Below are 19,874 nucleotides of genomic sequence, written 5' to 3' on the forward strand. Positions count from 1 at the left end.
TACTGTAAACCAGAACAGGATAAATACTAGACGGTTGTTGTAAAGTGTTATGCAGGAGTGTTGGATGGATTACATTTGTGTCTTCAACTGTGATGATAAATATTAACTAGTCTAGAATAAAAACATCATGAAATACATTCATGATGGGTTGGTGTTTCTGAATAAAGATTGCTTTTTCTGGCGTTCATCTGATTTTGCTGTGTGTTTTTTTATATTCATTTGTATATGTTGATTTAATTATGTGTCAATAAACAATCCACTGCCCCGATACAGCATTAGACACGTTTGCATCAGTCATATTATTTAGTTCAATTTCATTTGCTAAATCATAAAACGTTGTTGTCTGACACCATAACTAATTATTTTAAGTTCTGGTCCTATTCGCAAAAGGATATTCCAACAGCCAGTTACAATCACTGTGAGGAATCATGAGATCTTCCTGTAGCTTTGTGTGTCACGGCTGCTGTCTCCAAGCAGCATCTTCACGTTTGTCTCCCACTTTGTCACATTCACTATGGCGGAGACGTCAACGTATAATTCAGCACTCAAGATATAAACTTTGTATACATGTCTACGATGAAGACCACGTTCGGGCGCCATATTGCGCCGCCAGCCCTTCCTCTTCTCTCTCCTCTCCTCCCTCCCTCCAGCCTGGGTCCCGGCACAGAACGAGCCACAGCTGCGGTGAAGGGGAGGCTACACTCACACTGACCAACGATACTGTTGGGAAGGACCGGTGATACAGCAAAACCAAGAGCCACATCGTGGAAATTCAATGGGATGGATTAAACCCTTTTACGCCACAGTTTACTGATCGTATGGGGACTTACGTCACGGTGCCACGGATAAAAGGTCGCTTCATTTGTAGTTTTCTTTGAGAGAGGAGCGCAGAAAACGTTTGTGTGTAGCTTGTGTTTAGCTCAGCGGTGATGGATAATTGAAGCTAGCTCGCTGACGTTACTTCTTTGCCAGGCGAGTAGCGGTTGCTATAAATTCACTCGGTTGCTCCTCTGCCGCCCCTGTTTAACACGCGTGGTGTTTGTCGTAAACAATATGATTGGTCATGATTAACAAAGCCCAAAAACGCCGGTGAATTACTACTGGTATCAGCTGACGCTAGCTTGTTAGCTACACGTAAAGCGGCCACCAGCTTCGTGTGTCAGTCTAACATTTCAGAGTGGCTGCAGCCAGAAGTACAACTTTCCGATATATTCAAGATACATTGTTAATTATCATCTTTCTCTTTTTTCGGTCTTTTGGTCCGTTCATCGTAGTTTTGTCAAGACGGCGGCGTTAACTTGCTTCAACTTTGTTACATACTGTCAGAGACCAACTACCCCCCGGGTTGTCTTAAAATGCATCATCCGGACCCCACTGGAGACTCTGGCAGTGTTAGAAAAATGGCACAGCCGGCTGTCTTTCACCGAAGGGGTAGTAATACAAGCAGCGGGAGCGGCTCCTCGCTGTCAACACCGGTGGTCACCAACAGCCACAGCTCAGCTGCTGAAGAATATCAGACCTCCCATTTGATTCAGTGCCAAACTCCTGCAGGCTCGTCGTCCCCAGGTCCCCACCATCCTCCTTCCCACAGCCTAAATATACATTCCCAGGCCACACAGTCTGCTGGGGCTCAGATGAAAAAGAAGAGTGGTTTCCAGATCACAAGCGTGACTCCAGCGCAAATTTCTGTCAGTAGCAGCAACAGTATTGCAGAGGATACAGAGAGCTACGATGACCTGGATGAGTCCCACACGGAGGATCTGTCGTCCTCAGAAATCATCGATGTGTCCCTTTCACGAGCTAATGACGTCGTTGGAGCGGAGAGAAGCTCCTCTGAGGAGACCCTGAATAATTTTCATGAGGCTGAAACTCCGGGGCTGCTGTCACCAAACCAGCCTTCAAACCTCCATGCTTTGCATCAAGCACCACAGCATGGTGGTTGTATGGTTAATGGGACTGTGCACCGTCATCCTCATCATCAGAACCATGCCCAGGGCTACCCACTGCCTTGTGGGTCAGTTGGTGCCTCATCTACCCTTCCCTCTGTAATTCAGAAAATGCCTTCTAATGTTGGGGTCTCTCAAGAGGCTGCCCCTGCAAACATTGTTTCCCAGCCTGTGGGGATGGTGGGGCTGGGATCTGCTCCTGGAATGCACAGCTCCGCTACAGGCACTGCAGTGAGTATAGTTAATCCCCAGACCAGCAGTGTTAGTAATGTGAATATGTTGAGCTCTGCCAATGTGCCTGTGAAGGGGGGAATAAGCACGAGTGCGAGCAACAGCTCCATAGGGTTTCCTCTAAGTGCAAAAAGCGGTGGTGCGGGTGGAGGCAACATCATGAGTAACACCAATAACGCCATGATTCAGCAACAACAAACTCTCAATTCTAACATCTCCTTGACTGCTAGAACCACTTCTGCTGTTACTATTGCCAGTGCCTCTGGGGGGCTGTGTCTCTCGAGTGGGATCCAGGGAAGACCCGGTTTGGCTCCGCTGCAGTCAGTGAGTGCCCCCGTTGCCGTCTCAACCATTCCTGCCCCAGGCCCTGCACCAGTGGTCGCTCCCACTAGTTCTCGTTTCAGAGTGGTGAAGTTGGACTCAAGTTCTGAGCCCTTCAAGAAGGGCAGATGGATGTGCACTGAATTTTATGACAAGGACACCCCAAACTCCACATCCTGCTCATCCGCATCTGATGCCGGCAGCAGCCGTCCGTTTGTCTGTGAGAATTTTTCTGGGTGCTCAGAGCGGGAAAGCACTAGCGGTAGCTCTGTGAGTAGCACCATGAGCACAGTGAGCCATTATATGGAAAGCATTTGTGGTGGTGAGACCGGGGTTCCCCCAATTACCCAACATGCACAGGATTACGCCTCCCCTCCTCAGGGTTTCCCAGCAGTCCTTTCCAGTGGCTTAGTCGGCGTGAGCGCCTCTCAATCACAACCTCTCCTAAACACACAAGACATCACCCATTCCAATATCAAGATGAACATTGTTTCTTCGACTCCCTCAAACACGAATCCGCCTGTACCTGTGCAAGGCCACCTGATCACCGGTGGAATGCCGATTTCGGCTCTACCCCAAGAACATCTCACCTACGCCCAGGCAGTTGCGAATCCACCCCCAGGTTCCACACAGGGCCATGTGGGGGTTCAGCATCATCAGCATCTTTTGAACCAAGCCGGACTGAGTTCTTCAGGGCAACCTAATGGAGCGGGTCAGATGACAGCGGGCGTCCAGCAGTCCCAGGTCATCCTCCAAAGTGAACCCCAGCAGCCCGCAACTCTCCAGGCTACTACCTCCAATACGGCTTTTCATGTTGGCGCTGCAGGTCAACAGTGTGCAAGCCACGCTGCCCACCTGGATTGCCAGCAGTCGCTCCCGACGCAAGTCCAAAATGTTGGTCTGTGCACCCAGTTGCCCGCTACGATTCAGAGCCAGGTGTCCACACCTAGGGTGCCTCCATCTAACCCTGACCCACATGCCCTGCCACACGTTCTCACAGTCGGGAACAACAGAATGCTCCCACGGGGTATTACCTTGCCCCAGGACCTCAGCAGTGCCCAGGCCCTGGCCCATGCTGCCCAGGCTAGTGCCCTCTATGCTAGTCTTCCCACTTTCACGACCACTCAGCTGCAGGATGCCCAGCGACTCCTCCTTCAGCACCAGTCGGCTCTTCTGGGATTGCCGAAGATTTCAGGAGGGGACCCGGGATCTGGAGCCAACGCTGGCCAAGGTCAAGAAGCCGAAGGCAACGCTGCCATCGCCAGTGCCTTAACTGCATCAGCTGGCCTCAAAAATCTGGAAGGAGAGGAGGATGGGTAAGAAACTTTCTTTTCTGCTCCTTTTGTTTCCCTTGAACGCTGTTAATTGAAGGTTGTTTGTTGAGCCGCTCAGCATTTGAGTGCAAAGCTGCAGGGGTTCTAATGCTCACTGTCATTGTCCCAGCTGTGAAGGAGGAAGAGCCTTATTAGTTAGTCAATTAGTAGACACTGACCAGGCTCCTACAATCTGATCTTGTCCTCTTGCCAGGGGGACATATTGAAGGGCTCAGATGGCTCGGACACATCTTGTCTTGGTCAAGTTGCTGTGGCGTTCTTACTAGCTTGTCCACTTGAATCCTGATAGGCCGCGTTACAGGGCATGACTTCTCCTGTGTGTCCGAATGTAATGCAGCAAATAGAAAAACAGATTTCCAAGCAAAGGCTTTTGCAAATTCTCCTATCTGTGGGTGACCTTTTGAGGGAAGAGACTGACTCATTCACACCTTAAAAACTATCAGTTAAAGCTTATTGATTTCATTAAAGGACAACCGACGTCACTTTTTTGTTTTTTAACTGACATCAGAAAAACGTTTTATCGCATCTAAAATACCCAAAACACGCAGTATGATATTTTTAGTCAAATGCAAAACACCAATAAAAATGACTTAGTGTCCAAAATCTGCAAAAAATTGAGCTGAGATTTTCAGAAAGTCCCGCCCCCAGTTCTTGACGTCACGCCAAGATGTCTTGCATTGCTTGTGAATCAAAACAATGGCTTCAGATTCGGAGAATATGCTTTCTTGTTACACATCCAGTTATGAATATGATTCAAATAGTTCTGAAGAGGAAAGCATACATGTTTGCAATCGATTAAAGAATTATATGTGCTATTTTGAGGCAACATTGGGGGAAAATCCCTCACCCAAAAAAAGAGGCACAAAATGGTGACCTCCAGTGGCCACCTCCGCTTCCACAGGCTGATAAATTCCTTATATGGAGTTTGGATGCCCTCTTCTGGCGGCTTTTGGGTGCAACATGGTTCTCAGACCAAACATGTACAGCAAATTACATTGACGTGATGGAAGGACTGCTACAATGTGTCTTTTTTTCGGTCAGGGGGCGGTCCTTTCATGTCGTCACGTACGGACTCATCACCAACTCAAAAATAAGACTTCCTGAATATTCAGAGCGAGTCTTAAAACGTAAAATATAGCTATATGCGGTGGAATCTTATTAAAATACGCTCAGTAGAAGTCATTTGTAGCCATTTTACAAATTATGGACACAACTTGTCCAGAGACGTCGGTTGTCCTTGAAGTGCTCACTCTTGTCACACTCGCGCTTTACCTGCATCTGCAGTCCCTCTTCTTCAGTCCTTACATAATTCTGTTGTTGATATAATGCCTGATGTAAATATTTTCTGATGAAATCCCGATATGATCTGTAGTAAGACACGCTATTTTTTTCACCCAAATTCAAAATGTGAATTACATTGCCACTGCATGGCTTGGAGCATATTAGCCAGAATTCCCTTCTGTGATTTAATGTACCTTGAAAGTTGGCTAATGTTATCACATGACGTCTAACTCCGAGGAATGTGAAATCTTTGGAGATCAGATGGATTATTGTCGCTGATGATGCCCAGAATTTGGGACAAAGTAAAGCCCTGGTTACAATTAAGAAAATTGCCTTCAGGAATTGTTAACACCACCCGACTTCTGTTTCTACCTGAACTTTTCAGAAAACAGATGTCGGTTAAAGTGATTCACTCTTACCTCAACCTGGCAAACAATGCAATGAGACATATGCAGTAACAGTAGAGATTATGATTTTGAACTACAAATCCTGTTGTCACGCTAAAAGATAACCGTGGCAAAGCGATGAGATCTTTTCATTAAAATTTCCCAGTGATATTGATGGAAAATAATGTTAAGCAGATTCCTTACTTACAGACAGTGTATTGTCGGTGTTCAAATACCTGACATGTTTCGGCGACTACTTCCGCCTTCGTCAGAGTGCGCGAAAGCGAGGACCAAGGACCAGGATGGTCCTTGGTCCTCGCTTTCGAGGACCAAGGACCAGGATGGTCCTTGGTCCTCGCTTTCGAGGACCAAGGACCAGGATGGTCCTTGGTCCTCGCTTTCGCGCACTCTGACGAAGGCGGAAGTAGTCGCCGAAACATGTCAGGTATTTGAACACCGACAATACACTGTCTGTAAGTAAGGAATCTGCTTAACATTAGTTATCAAGTAGACAGGATGAATTTAGTACAACGATTGATGGAAAATATTTTCGCGTGAGTATGGGGCTTATTTTGCTTCTTTTTGTTTGAGTAATTGGCATGTTTTATGAGGCCACTGATGGAACAAATTAATGTATGACAAAAACAACCGGTTGTTTCTCCACACAGCTTGCTTAAAAAAAATCTCTCGCCGTTAATGGGCAACCGTCTGCACATTGTCTCTATTTTAGGCAGTAACATGACTAGTTCGGTCGCGTGTAATGTGACAGTTATATTTTTTGCTGAAATTGCAAAATAATAATTTCATTAATTTTTCAACAAACTACACATTTCTGCTCCCAAAGAAGAAAAAGGGCGTTCTGTCATTTCCAGATGAACTGGAATCAGTGTGATTTTTAACTCTGTGGGAGTGAGCTTTTGAGGTTACTGACAGGGTACATGTTGTTCTGTTGTTAAATTCTGAAGGCAAAGTGTTCACAGTGTGCACTGATTGTATAGGAGACATTGGGGAGAAGCTTTCACTGTGTACAGAAATCTGTTTGTAATTTTTGCTTAATCAATCGGGTTTTGTGAGCATTTGTGAATTTGGTCTTGTAAAAACATGCCAAGTTATCTGTACTGATACCAATAATGTTGAGATCGTTCAGCCCTGTCTGGCTACTTAATAGTTGATAAAATTTAATTGACTAAAGTAGGGTGGCTATCTTTTTCAATTAATTTTTTGGGGAACAGGGAGCCGACACTAAATCGTGACCGATTTACCAAGAAACAAATTATATTATTTTTATTTTGTTTAAATGATGGCTTGGCTTTGCCAGAACTTGTAAATCATTTTATTTGTTGTAATGGTTTCCTCTTTACGCGAAAGCATCCAGCCAAATCGATAGCCACTCTTGACACACAACAATAAATGTTTCTGTCTGCTCATTGAAAAGGAGCCACCCCCTCTCTTTGAAATGATGATCTACATCTGGCAGGGCCATACTTGTCGCGGTTTCCTGTGGCAGGGAGGTCTGTGGGACAGTAAGTGCAGTCCATGCACAATATGTCTTGTTGCTGCTGTCTACATTGTTTTCAGACTTTATTGGGGAGGTAGATGATCCTGTGATGATAAATCCAAAAGAATGATGGTGTTACTTTAAGCGTTGAGATTGTATAAGTAGATCATGAAAGAGCGTTTGTTGAGATTTATGCATGTGTATTCAATAGCAATGGCGCTTTTTTGAGTGTGGGCTGACCGGACTGCTGAATGTTGCGCTTATGGCACCATGGTAACCAAAAGCATTCCACTCAGGATTACAGGTGCAACATTTCATCGATTAATTGACAACTAATCAACTGTAATCTGAAATATTTCAAAAATCAATTGTTTGAAGAGCTTGTTGAAGTACAAATTGCTCAAATTAATCTAATTTCAGTTTGTCCACAATAAATATTCTCAGATTGCTGTAGCCCTTTATGACACAACTCTGATTATCTTTGTGTTGAATCCAAAGAACACATTTGTAAACCCCTGCTTTGGAAACCGATACGCTGTTTTGTTTAGTTTTTTCCCCCTCGATTTTTAAGGTTATGGCCCGAATCCTTGCAAACCGAATCAAACTTGGTTTGTGCAGATTCTTTGTTTTCAATATGAAATACAGTAATGTCCTCCTGTTTTTGAATGGAAATATTTTTTTCACTACATTTCATTGATTGGATCAGAACATGTTGAATATCGATGAGAAGGTTTCTTCAGCCGTCATCTGTACTTTTTGAAGATGTCGGACGTTTCGCCTCCTATCCGAGAGGCTTCGTCAGCGAACTAAAGTCTGACTGGTCGTATCGGCCCTATTTATATATCCCTAATGTCCAGACACAGCTATGATAGGTCCCTACTCTCAGGTTGGGACCAGAGTGGTCCTCTGCTCCCCCAACCTGAGAGTAGGGACCTATCATAGCTGTGTCCGGCACCGCCATGTCTGGACATTACGGATATATAAATAGACGACCAGTCAGACTTTAGTTCGCTGACGGAGCCTCTTGGATAGGAGCCGAAACGTCCGACACCTTCAAAAAGTACAGATGACGGCTGAAGAAACCTTCTCATCGATGGACCACTCCTGTACGACTGAGATCTTACACAGACGAACATGTTGAATAGTTCAATTGATTCCAATGAGAATCTTTAGTTATAATCCTACTCATAATTCTGTTTATGAAATACAGTGATACCTTGCCTTACGAACTTAATTGGTTCCAAGACAGTGTGTAAGGCGAAGTGTGTATGCCAAAAATTAATTTCCCGTGGGAAACCATTAAAATGAGAATAATCTGTTCCTATGTCCCCATAAAACATATTTTTCTACTTTCTAATTTTCTAAGCCTTAAAACTACACAAAATATACCTTATTTTATGTATAATAAATGTGCTATGGTATTATAATTAAAGAAATAAACTGCACTGTATAATAAAGTCATTTTCTTTACCTTTGTGATGGTCGTTGATGGCTTGATGGAATGGATTGGCCAGTTTCATCAGCATTAAACAATTGATGAGGAACATAACCTTCTTTCACCATCTTGAGGAATGATCCCTTGTAGGGACTTTCTCAGTGATAATTGTATCTAGTTCCTCATCAATTGTATTCTGTTTAGCTGGGTTGATAACTCTTTGCATCAAGTGTACAGATGGCTTGTGCGGGTTGTTTGTGGAGCCTGATTGATGGGATATTTTAACCTTGCAGTCTACACTCTGCCTTTGAACTATCAAAGCTGAAATTCTCTCTGTCGTCTGCCTGTCTCTTTAATGTTTAAACCACCCCCCCCTCACTGCTGCGTTCTTGACCAATCACGCGGCTTTAACCGAAGACTGGGGGCGGGGAATAGAGTACAAAAAAAGTCGGCTGCCATTTTGTTGTTAGAAGAACGGGCTCGTTCGCGAACAACACATCACATATTGAAGCAGTTCCATGTACGAAAAAAGTTCATATGTCAAGGTAAAGTTTGTATGCCAAGGTAAAATTTTAATAAATGTAACGTTCGTAAACTGAAAAGTTCGTAAGCCAAGGGGTTCGTAAACCGAAGTATCACTGTAATGTACTTTTGTTTATGACTTGCAGCTGGTGGTCACTGCGGTGGTAAACTTGACTCAAAGTTGCTCTGCAATGTGAGTGCATGCCATTCATTATTTTCAAGGTTGGAGTGATACAGTAGTGGTGCTAGACACATCGCTGTCAGCTAATTGGTAGACCTCTGACCTCTGTACAGCAAATAGTAGTGGGGAGGGAGAGTTGGAGCTACTACAGATCACAATACAAAGCAAAGATCCAATGCACTTTGTTGTTTCTTTTTACAGGCTTAGTCAATCAGCAGTTGTGTGTATTTTCCAGTTTCTTTGTCTAATTTGTGTTATGCTGTGTCTTGGCCTTTTGATGAAGCAAATGTTAATTCCATTTGCTTTTGTTTTGTTCAGATCAAATCGGAATCAACTCATCAGGGGATGAGCATGTGTGGAAAAGCGGGTCCGATATTTGATTAGTCAATGTTTATACATGCAAGGAGAATTTGTTTTCCATTTAAATTGTGTCATTGCATTCATTCAACTTTAAAAAGTCAAACGCAGTAAATTAGGGTGGTTGGGTGCATGGCTGGTTTCTTTGAACAATGTGTAAATCCATTTAATGTTTTTTTCTTATGTGCATGGCTGCAAATGTACCGCCTGAGACAGTGTAGTTCAGCGCAAGCCCCTTTTACACTGCTGTCATAACGTTTTTTTTTGTTGGTCACTGTTGTGTACCGACACAGTATGGGAGCTTGAATTTTACTTGCCTGTTTCCCGGTTCACGATGAAGTGTCAGAGGCATGTGAGAATCAGGAATGGGGGGCTCTGTGAGTGGATATAGTGGAAAGCTGGGAACTGGGTGTTAAGTTTAACACCAAAGAGACTACCATTCTCCCTGCACACAGGTTATGTGCATAGTAGTCTTTCCACGGTGCCAAAATCCTGACCTGCCTGCCTTAATAAAGTACTATCAAATATGTAATACTAACTGTAAAAACAGTGCAATCATAGATGACAAAGCATGGATCTTTAAAAATTGTATTTTTAGTCATCACAATCATTTAGGCCGAAAGGAAAAGAAGAAGACAACCATTTAGGCGGTGGAGGATTTTAAAATGTGTTTTCTTTTTATGATCTTAAATACAATAGTCTAGTGAATTACTATTTTGACACAGAATTAGTAATTAATCAATCATTATATTGCTCTCACCAGACGCAAATTAATTCTTCACCTTGTGATCCTTGCATGGGTTTAGCCTGGTAGTTTTGTACTTACTCACTGTACATATTTCGCAGGTGTGACAAAAAACTGCCTGAAACGAGCACGCTTGGACACTATTAGGAAATATTTTTGCAATCTGACATTATGAGGACAAAAATATATGGGTGTTTTTTAGTAGTGCCGACGGTATACTGTGCCAGTGTTTGTGGAAATAAAAAAAGTCTCTTATAGGTAAACGGATTTGTAAGTGACGTTATAGTACTGAGCAGTGTGCTGTCCAAAACGAGTCTTGTTTTGCTGATCTTGTCCTGGGCGCGTGAAAAGCAGTATAATCTTGTCCCTGGTGTCGCGGGCAGCCAGTGTATACTGGACCTGTTGCTCATTGTGTTGAGCTCAGTGTGATCCCCACAATTCACACACAGAGGAAGTGACCCAATCTGACCCAACACAACTTGGTCAGGCTGACTCAAACTGATTGAGACTATGACTGAGGACACAGCACACACGACCAGATAAAACTAGACTGAGCATTGCTGGGGCAGCCCGGTTAAATCCTCCTATTCTTTTGCTTAGTGGATTCTTTTGTTGTTGGTTACACATTTAAGTTTGCACTGCCAAAATCCTAATGTGGTGAACTCATTTCTTTTGAGACTTTTTTTTCAAGGACAGGACAAACATGTACTGTATAAGCCCTATGCTGTTTTCATACTGTTTTGAAGATATGTAAGATTCTGAAACTTGCAAATGTACAACAGTGTTTCCGGGTGGTGTATTTCCTCAATTCAGATTTTAAGTTTGATCCAGTCAGACGTGACGAGAGATTTTCCAAAAGTAAACAGCATTTGTTATTTGTTTTGCGGGGGTGTCTCTGCATCCCCCTCCATTCTCACTACGCAGGCCAACCGAGAGAACACCAGAAATCAACAACAGAGCAGCGACGTGCTGTTAGTGTTTATGAATAGTGTTTGCAATCTATTAATGCCTTCCTCCAGTTTCAGCGGCAGGATGAACAAGGAAATCCTGTGCATTTGTCGTAGGGCCTTGTAACAATGGAGGTTAAAAGCTTTCGCAGATGTTGGGGTCTTTTTTTGTCTTTTTTGTCTGATCTCAGACAGCATTGTCATTGCGTTTCCAACCTGAATTTCATCTTCAGTATGACATTGCTTGTCCATCCTAACGAAAATCTGTCACGAGAGACCAACATTACAAAATGAAGCGAATATAATTCATTTGAGGAAAAAAAGAGCTCAAACTATTTCAATAAATGTATTTACTGGTAAATTACATTTTTGTGGTTCCCTTGTAGTATTTGCCTCCTCACAGATGGTTTGTTCATCCATCAATAAACAGTATTGTTTTAGTTAGAGTGCAGAAGCGATACTAATGACTCATAATGGATGATAATGGCTAGTAGTTTAAGCAGTTCATTTAGGAGAAAAACGCTCTCCAATGGAACCCCTGTACAGATATAGAAGTGGCAACAAAATTTCATTTTAACTGTTTGCCTTTTTTTTTCATTCAGCTTTATTAGGTAATCAAGACTAAAACAATTGTTGTTGTGATGCACTGCAGTTGTGCACACGTTTGACCACAATATTAAACATAGCAATATACTTATTGTTTATAGCGGCTGATGTTTTAATAAGGGCAACCAACGTAAAAGCTTGGCCAAAACAAACATGCGGATCATACCTCTGAAGATGGATGTCACTGATTCGCTGTGGCGACCCCTTGAAGGGAAAAGCCGAAAGTAAAAGAAGAAGAAGAAATGTTGAATGTCATCAGATCTCAGAAGATATCATTCGGTTGTGGCTGTTTGGCGTACTCAACACTTTGGCTTTATCAGACAATTTTTCCACTGATTAATTGCAGAAATAAAGGGAAAAATGCTTCAGAAATAGGGCGATTGGGATTTATTTGCGGGGGGAGCCGATTCCTAGTACAACAATGTACTGTATTAACTGTATTGACTATGAGAGCTTGAACTGTCAAAGTACGTCGTCATGCTTTAGAATCACACAGATACATTTTAACATGAGCATCGATCGCTATGTAATATATGCTTTGTAGACTAGACAAAATAATTGCCTTTGGGGAAACCTAAAAGTGAATCAATGCTCTATTTTTCTGGAATGGAAGAATCTCCCAATTACATTCACAAATTGACTTCTGTGTTGAGAATATTGTAATGCTGCTCTCCCCTGTTGATGTCGGTTAACTTCCCAGGACTGACATCAAGTTGTTGTTTCGGCTACAAACTAAATCGCACTGAATAATTGCCTTGATGGTTGCAGAAAAGCCGCGCAATCGACTTAACCCTCAACTATATTAAGAAAAGCTTCACCAACATGTATTTCCTCATAATCGAACCTACATGAATGCTACAGAATGGATGTTTGAACGTTTGTAAAAGTATTTTCCCTTTCAAAGCAGGTTCTGTTGGCTCATTCTCACATACCTTTGTCATGTTTGCAATGCCTGTTTGGAGATGCTCGTAGCAAGATGCTCAATCAATTATCACACGTTTGTTTTGATGCAGTGGGTTCTTTCTCTGCCAATACCAGTGCTGGTTTCCCATGCAAATATTTCACATACGCTAAACATTTCAATCATATTTTGAACGGTGGTCACTGTTTGATTGATCGAAATCACGAAAGGCTCATTTTCATTTGGAATGGTCTGTCCGTGTCATGCCACAAATCACGCTGGCAATGTGCTGAATCATGCTTGGCATTCTTGTGGTCACAACACTGTCCAGATAGCCTCAGAAATGACACCCCTTCGCCACCCCCCACAGACATAACTTGGGTTTATGTATGAACATTGAGCCTCTTTATGCTCCTTTCATTTTGGTTTCAATAAAGCTCCAACAAGTATTAGTGAGCACATGACACAACACGCGATATGTTTGAGAACTGCAAAGCTGGCTGTTTGGGCGGCTGGTTGTATGTATTTATTTATTTATTTATTTATTTATTTATTTTCATTTAATGGTGTCTGTTGTAGTCATTCTGGGCAGTTAGCAGGGTTTCAAAGTCCTCCAATCTTGCTTTGTGTGAGATAATCCCCTCCTCAATGCACTGTGTTGCTGAATATGGAGGGCGGAGGGAGGGGGTTGGTGGGAGTTGAAGTCTCTCTTACTGCCCCGTTCCCCCCTTAATCTTCAGTAGTCTCGCCAGCTGCTTCTCTTTGTTGCACTATTTAATGTCTGATGTGCTGTAGGCGTTGTTTCACTTGTGTGACATCTAAGTGGGTAATTACAGGAGGCTGATTCTCAGATTTGCTTTAACGCTAAATAATTAGTTTTAGTTCAAATATTCATCCATGCACAAACATGCAATCCTTTAGGACTTGAATCAGCAAAAGATACACTACTTGTCTAGTCAGTGAGAAGTTTTGGTGCCCTTTCAACTTGTGCAGAATGCAACGCTGCCCCCTTGTGGTAATTTAGCGCTCAACGTTCTACTCAAACCAGGAGAATTATACCATTTGTCGCCGTATTTATCAATTTGATGCTGCGGTGATGAAGCAAAACTGCAAAACAGCAGATTAAGGAGTTCCCAGTGAAACCGAATCTATAAAATGACTGAAGACTTCCTTTCTGATTGTGCTTTATTTTTCCTGAAATCATTCAAACCAAGGGCCTTCATACATGACTGACCATTAATATGTAGCCACGGGCGAGTTCTTATCCGTGCATCGGCAAGTTCCTTTTTCAAAAAAGTATGCGGTGAAAAATATGCATATAATAACCATAACAAATAAATACAACAACAGTTAGACAAAAAACAGTTAATAGTGAGCAACAGAAGAATAGAGTGAGCAATAGAGTACACAACAATGTAGAAAAATAGATAACATATGGAACTTTTTTTGTTTTTTATATTTTGAGGGAGCACAGTGGGTCCTTTGCTGTTTAGGAATTTCTGGATAGATTACTATTCTGACTCGTTGAGATAGCGTGGCATAGCTTTTCTATAAATTGTTCCACAGCTTGAAGCGACGAACTGTGACATGGAACTGAGAGGATCAAAGGTTGTATCTAATTGATGTGGTTTTTGGAGGCGTCTTTGTGTAATTAAAATAAAAAAAGTGGGTGCAAATTCATTGCACGCGGGTTGAAAAAAAACCAAGTACTTAATTTCACCTGAACATTTTCCCCCTGAAACTAAGCACTAGAATTGATCATGATCTGTTTTTACATCCGACACAAGGTGGCGCGTCTCACCAGCATCATGTACTGAAGGAGAAAGAGCAAGCAATGTGATTGTGAAGATGACACTCAAACGTTTTATTAAGCAGATTGTCTTGACCTGTGATTGAGTCAGGAGTTTGCTAAACCTTGGCAGAACTGAAATAAGTAGGCCTTTTGTTTCTAGATGGAAACTACAGTTGTTAATGCATTTTCTGTGTCATGATTAATCAAAACAAAGGTATTAGATTATTACTGGTGATATATTTAATTACTGCCTAATTAGTAAGGCCACCTCCTCTCATTCTGTGACTGAAAACAGTTTTGTATTCAAATGTCACTGTTTCTCTTTTGCTTTAGTTCATCCTTTCATAATCACAGATCTGGTTTCCCAAATCTGTGAACAGTATTCTAAGAATACACCAAATGAGTTATAAATGTATTTTAGATAAACATATTCCAATGAATAAAGGACCTTGTGTTGAATATAAATACAGTAAAGTCTCGTTATATCGATATTCTCTGGAGTTAGAAAAAAATGTCGATATAACCGTACTGTCGATATATCCGTCCTGCGCCGAACTGCATTAAGGGGGGGGGGGGGCAACACGTAAACGGGGGATCTTTGATATGGCATGTCATTTTATCATTGGGTTCATGGATTGCGTATCTAACATGCTTTTTGTATAGTAGTGAAGTGAAAAATAAATTTGTGCATAAAATAAAAACGTCTTTACCCTTTTTAATGACTATTTCTTTTCAAAAATGCGACCAATGCAAAATCCTCACGTTCTATTCACACAAAACCACGAAAAAAAAACAGTGATTGTTGCAAGTGATAAAGATATCTGAATGCTACACAATTAAATACATGTATGAAAAACCAAAACTGCAACGTTTACATTACTTACGTTGATGAAGTATGTTTGGTCTGAGAAGCGTGTTGCGTCCAAAAGCCGCCAAAAGAGGGCATCCAAGCGCCATATAAGAAACGGAGGTGGCCATCGGAGCTCGCCATTTTGTGCCTCTTTTTTTTGGGTGAGAGATGTTCCCCCAATGTTGCCTCAAAATGGCACATCTAATTCTTTAATCGATTGCAAACATGTATGCCATTGTTGTCGCCATTGTTGAAGACGGTAGAAAATGTTGTCTGTTACACACGAGCTGGCGTCTGAAAATGAAAATGCCGTCTGCTTCACGGGAGCTGGTCACGTAACAAACTCACGTGACCAAGTCGACCAATGGCGCGACCGATACAGCGACCGATAAAGCGACAGCGACCAATACGGATTTCGATAATAGTAGTACTGTATAGAAACCCCTAAGCAAATATGATTTACCGTAAGTATCTTTTGTATCGATATAAACACAGCAAAATGGCCGGCGGGAGATGAAAAAGAGCACCGTAGTAACCGGATTATCGTAAATGCACGGGAAATGAAAATAGTGTCGTAATAAGCAGTATTATCAATATAAACGATATTTATATAACGAGACTTTACTGTAACATTATATGCAAATTATGTTCAAACTATATTTAATTGAATACACTCTGAAGACAAGATATTTCATCATTAAGCTAACTGTCCAAGCCAGGCTTCTTGTTGCGATGCAACTAAGCTGCGCCTATGATAGCACTGCTGTCGTCACAGATTCAGGCCCTGACAGAGGAGTCGTATTTAGTTAATCCACTTCGAGCTGTATGTTGTCTTCATTCGCAAGCTTGCATATGGCCACACGAGAAAAAGAAAATTTTTAAAATCATAAAAATGCACTGCTGTCCATTTCACACACCTGTCATAATGCAATTGAGACTTTAGGTTTAATTTACATTGTGTGTGTTTTTTTATGGAACATTATGGAAAATATATCAAACCTGATTTAATAAATTCCCCAACATGGAAAAGTGTTGGATTGGATTTGCCTTTATTAGTCTCGCAGTGGAGAAATGTACATTTCACAGCAGCAAAGTGAAACTAAATGTATTTTACTGAAAAATAATCATGTTTTCCATGATTTTTACAACAGCTGTATTTTGTAAACAGAATTCATGAATATTTATGGAATGATATTCTTGCTGAATATTTTATTCTGATTGATTTAGAACATTAAATTGCAATACATTGTCAACTGATAAGTAGTTCATTTGAAAACAAATCCATAATGTACCAAAATGTTGACAGTTCATTTATAAATCTTATAACTTTTAGTGTCATTTTAATCATTTTATATTTCGTATTATCGATCTTTATTACTGCGTCGGCGCACACACTTTCTGCTGACCCAAATACGCACGGCTTCCTACGCATGCGAGCTGTCCAAAAATCGCTCTCCCTGCTAACAGAGAAGCCAGAAGAGGTCACCCAACACACGCTCTTTCTCAGGCGGACGCTGAAGCAGTTTGCAAGGGAAACCCAGTTTCTTCATAAAAAGTATTAAAATGTACAATTTCCATAATTGTTTCCTATGGTTGTCCATTTCCAATGAAAGGAGATTCCATATCTATGTTGATGCTTGTGATGCAATATGAGTTGCGAATGTACATTTTTAAAATGTAACAATTCGATTTGGTTCAGTTAAAATCTCTTCCGATTCCAATCATTTTTTATAACGCTATTCTTCTTTCTTCTTTTCCCTTTGGCTTTTCCCTTCAAGGGGTCGCCACAGCAAATCAGTGTCCTCCATCTTTAGAGGTTTGATTCGCATGTTTGTTTTGGCCAAGCTTTTACGTCGGATGCCCTTCCTGACACAACCCTCTGTATTATTCTGGGCTTGGGACCAACACAAGGAGACATATGTCCCTTTGTGGCTACAGAACAAGCAACTCGCTCAGTTAAAGTCTCCCAAACTTCTTCTTTTCCTTTCGGCCTTTCCCTTCAAGGGGTCGCCAAAGCGAATCAGTAACCTCCATCTTCAGAGGCACGATATGCATGTCTGCCCTGGCCAAACCTCCACGTCGGATGCCCCCCCTGACTCGACCCTCTGCACCCACCCGGCCCTGGGACAGGCACAAGAAGACCTAAAGAGTTTAATGTTTCTCTTTATTTGTAAGTAGGTTCGTTGTCAGATCTCCCAGGCAGGTGACGTGCAGAGCTTGATCGCGGCGTGGAGTCGAGCAAGTCGTGCTGTGAAACTCCGTGCGATGCTGAGCAGGTCTCTGCGAGCGGTGTGTCTGTCCGGGTCTGAGTCCGAGATGAGTCTGAGTCTCTCTGTCCCACGACAGCTGCTTTTATACCATTTTCAAGCGTGTGATATACGTCAGGGTGAGACGCACATCAAGGAGATCAAGGAATTGAAAGACATTAAAGCGGCGGTGCGCACCGGTAACGCCACAGGGCCCCCCTCCTGGATCTGAAGTCGGGGAAGGTGACGCAGGAAAAAAAACGAGCTGGACGCACTCAGAAGAGCCGGTAAGAGGTGAGACGTTCTGGGAAATGCACACGTCTGCCGCTTCGGGTCGTTCGGCCACACGGAGAGGCCAGGCACGAAGAAGGTCGATCAGCGGACATGGGGGGCGTTGTTGGTGGGGTGGCCGACGTCGGTGTTCGGGAGCACGGCAACGTGGGCTCTACGACTGCCGGTTTGAGCCGGTCGATGGAGACTGTATCCTTGCGGCCGTTGATTTGAATCCGGAACGTCATCTCACCGCGGGAGAGGACGGGATACGGGCCAGCGTAAGGGGGCTGGAGGGGCTTACGCACCCGATCACACCGCAGGAAGGCATGCGTACATGTTAGGAGTGCGGGATCCACGTGCGTCGGCTGGTACGATGTTCGTGGTGACTGGGGCTGCAGAGCCAGCGCAAACTGCCGGAGGCGGGTGAGTGGATCATTGACGTCAGCGATCGTAGGGTCGGTCGGGTTGAGCAGCTCACCAGGCAGGCGTAAACTGGTGCCATATACCAGCTCCGCTGGAGTCGAGTTGATGTCGGGCTTTAGCGTGGAACGGATGCCCAGCAACACCAGAGGCAGGTTATCCACCCAGTGTTCGGCATTGGCGGCAGACATTAGGGAGGCCTTCAGTTGGCGATGGAGGCGTTCCACCATGCCGTTCGCAGCTGGGTGGTAGGCAGTCGTCCGGTTTCGTTCACATCCCAGAAAATTGCACAGCTTGCCAAATAGTGCAGACTCGAACTGGGCTCCCCGATCGGTGGTGATGGTCTTCGGTGACCCAAAGCGAGCGACCCAATGTTGGAGGAAGGCACCGACAACAGCTTCGGACCCGCAGTTGGACACGGGAAGGACTTCGCACCGCCGGGTGAAACGGTCAACGCAAGTCAACAAGTACCGAAAGCCACGGGAGGGGGGAAGGGGCCCGACAAGATCTATATGAACGTGACTGAACTGGGCGTCCGGCGTGTCAAACATTCCCACGGGTGACTTCGTATGGCGCTGGACCTTTGAGCGTTGGCATCGTAGACAGCCGCGCACCCAGTCTCGCACGTCTCTTTGCAGCCCCCTCCAGGAAAACCTTTTCGCCAGCATCTTGGTCGTGCCACGAATTCCAGGAGGAGAGAGACTGTGCAGAGAGTCGAACACCTTTCGCCGGAAGGAGTCGGGAACCAGTGGTCGCGGGACCCCGTTGGACTGGACGCACAGGATTGTGCAGCCAGAGTTATGGAGAGGGACCGCGATGATGTTGGAGTCGTTGGCACGGTCGGCCAGACCTTCTCGTACCTGGGCTGCTGCCATCTCACCGTAGTCAAGACCGTCAGGAAACTAGATCGCGTTGATCTCAACTCGAGAAAGGGCGTCTGCGACCTCGTTCTGAGCCCCCTGGACGTGGCGAAACTCAAGGTCAAATTGCGAGAAGTAGTCCAAGTGCCGAACTTCTCGCTCCAGGTACTTCGTCGATGCCGCAGTTGCAGAGCATCAGTCGAGGGCCCTGGCGTCGGAGGACGCTGCATGCCAGAAACGGTAGGCTGCCCCGCGTACGCCTCCGCAACTTTGTCAACGAGGGCGGCCAACTCCTGCAAGGTAGAGTCGGGTGGTGTGGTTGCCAGGGCTGCTTGGATCCTCGGGGGCAGCTTCTCTATGAAGACATGCCGCAGGAAAGTCTGGTCCTTGAGGCTGTTGCCCGCCACAGTCTCGAGGCGATGCAGGAGCTGGGAGGGCCGGCTGTCCCCCAGCTCAACGTCATGCCTCAAGGCTACGTACCTCTGGTGTTCCGTGAGGGTGGTCTGCCTCAGGATTTCCTGTTTCAGGGCAGAGTAAGGATTTTCAGCCGGAGGATCGAAGATGACTCGCCGCACACGGCCAGCCAACTCCAGAGTGAGGGCAGCGATCGCATAGTGGAATTTGGTGGTCTCCTGGGTGATGCCACGGTTAACGAATTGGGAGTCAACCACTTGGAACCAGAGCTCCATGTCGTTGCGCCAGGGGGGGGGGGGGGGGGGGGGGGGGGGGGGGGGGGGGGGGG

The 19,874-nt window shown here is 44.0% G+C and overlaps 1 protein-coding gene across 1 annotated transcript in view; it reads left to right on the forward strand.

The window, feature by feature from the left end:
• Positions 1–774: 774 nt before the first annotated feature.
• The window catches only part of LOC148894725 (TSC22 domain family protein 1-like), a 39,947-nt gene continuing 20,847 nt past the window's right edge, over positions 775–19,874 (forward strand). The window contains exon 1 of the mRNA XM_089001920.1: positions 775–3,814. Within this exon, the coding sequence (XP_088858046.1) occupies positions 1,356–3,814 (2,459 nt within the window). The 5' untranslated portion in view covers positions 775–1,355. The remainder of the gene's footprint in view (positions 3,815–19,874) is intronic.

This window comes from Hippocampus bargibanti, linkage group LG08 (assembly GCF_051943395.1).
Source record: "Hippocampus bargibanti isolate YZ-2025 linkage group LG08, ASM5194339v1, whole genome shotgun sequence".
Taxonomy (NCBI): domain Eukaryota; kingdom Metazoa; phylum Chordata; class Actinopteri; order Syngnathiformes; family Syngnathidae; genus Hippocampus; species Hippocampus bargibanti.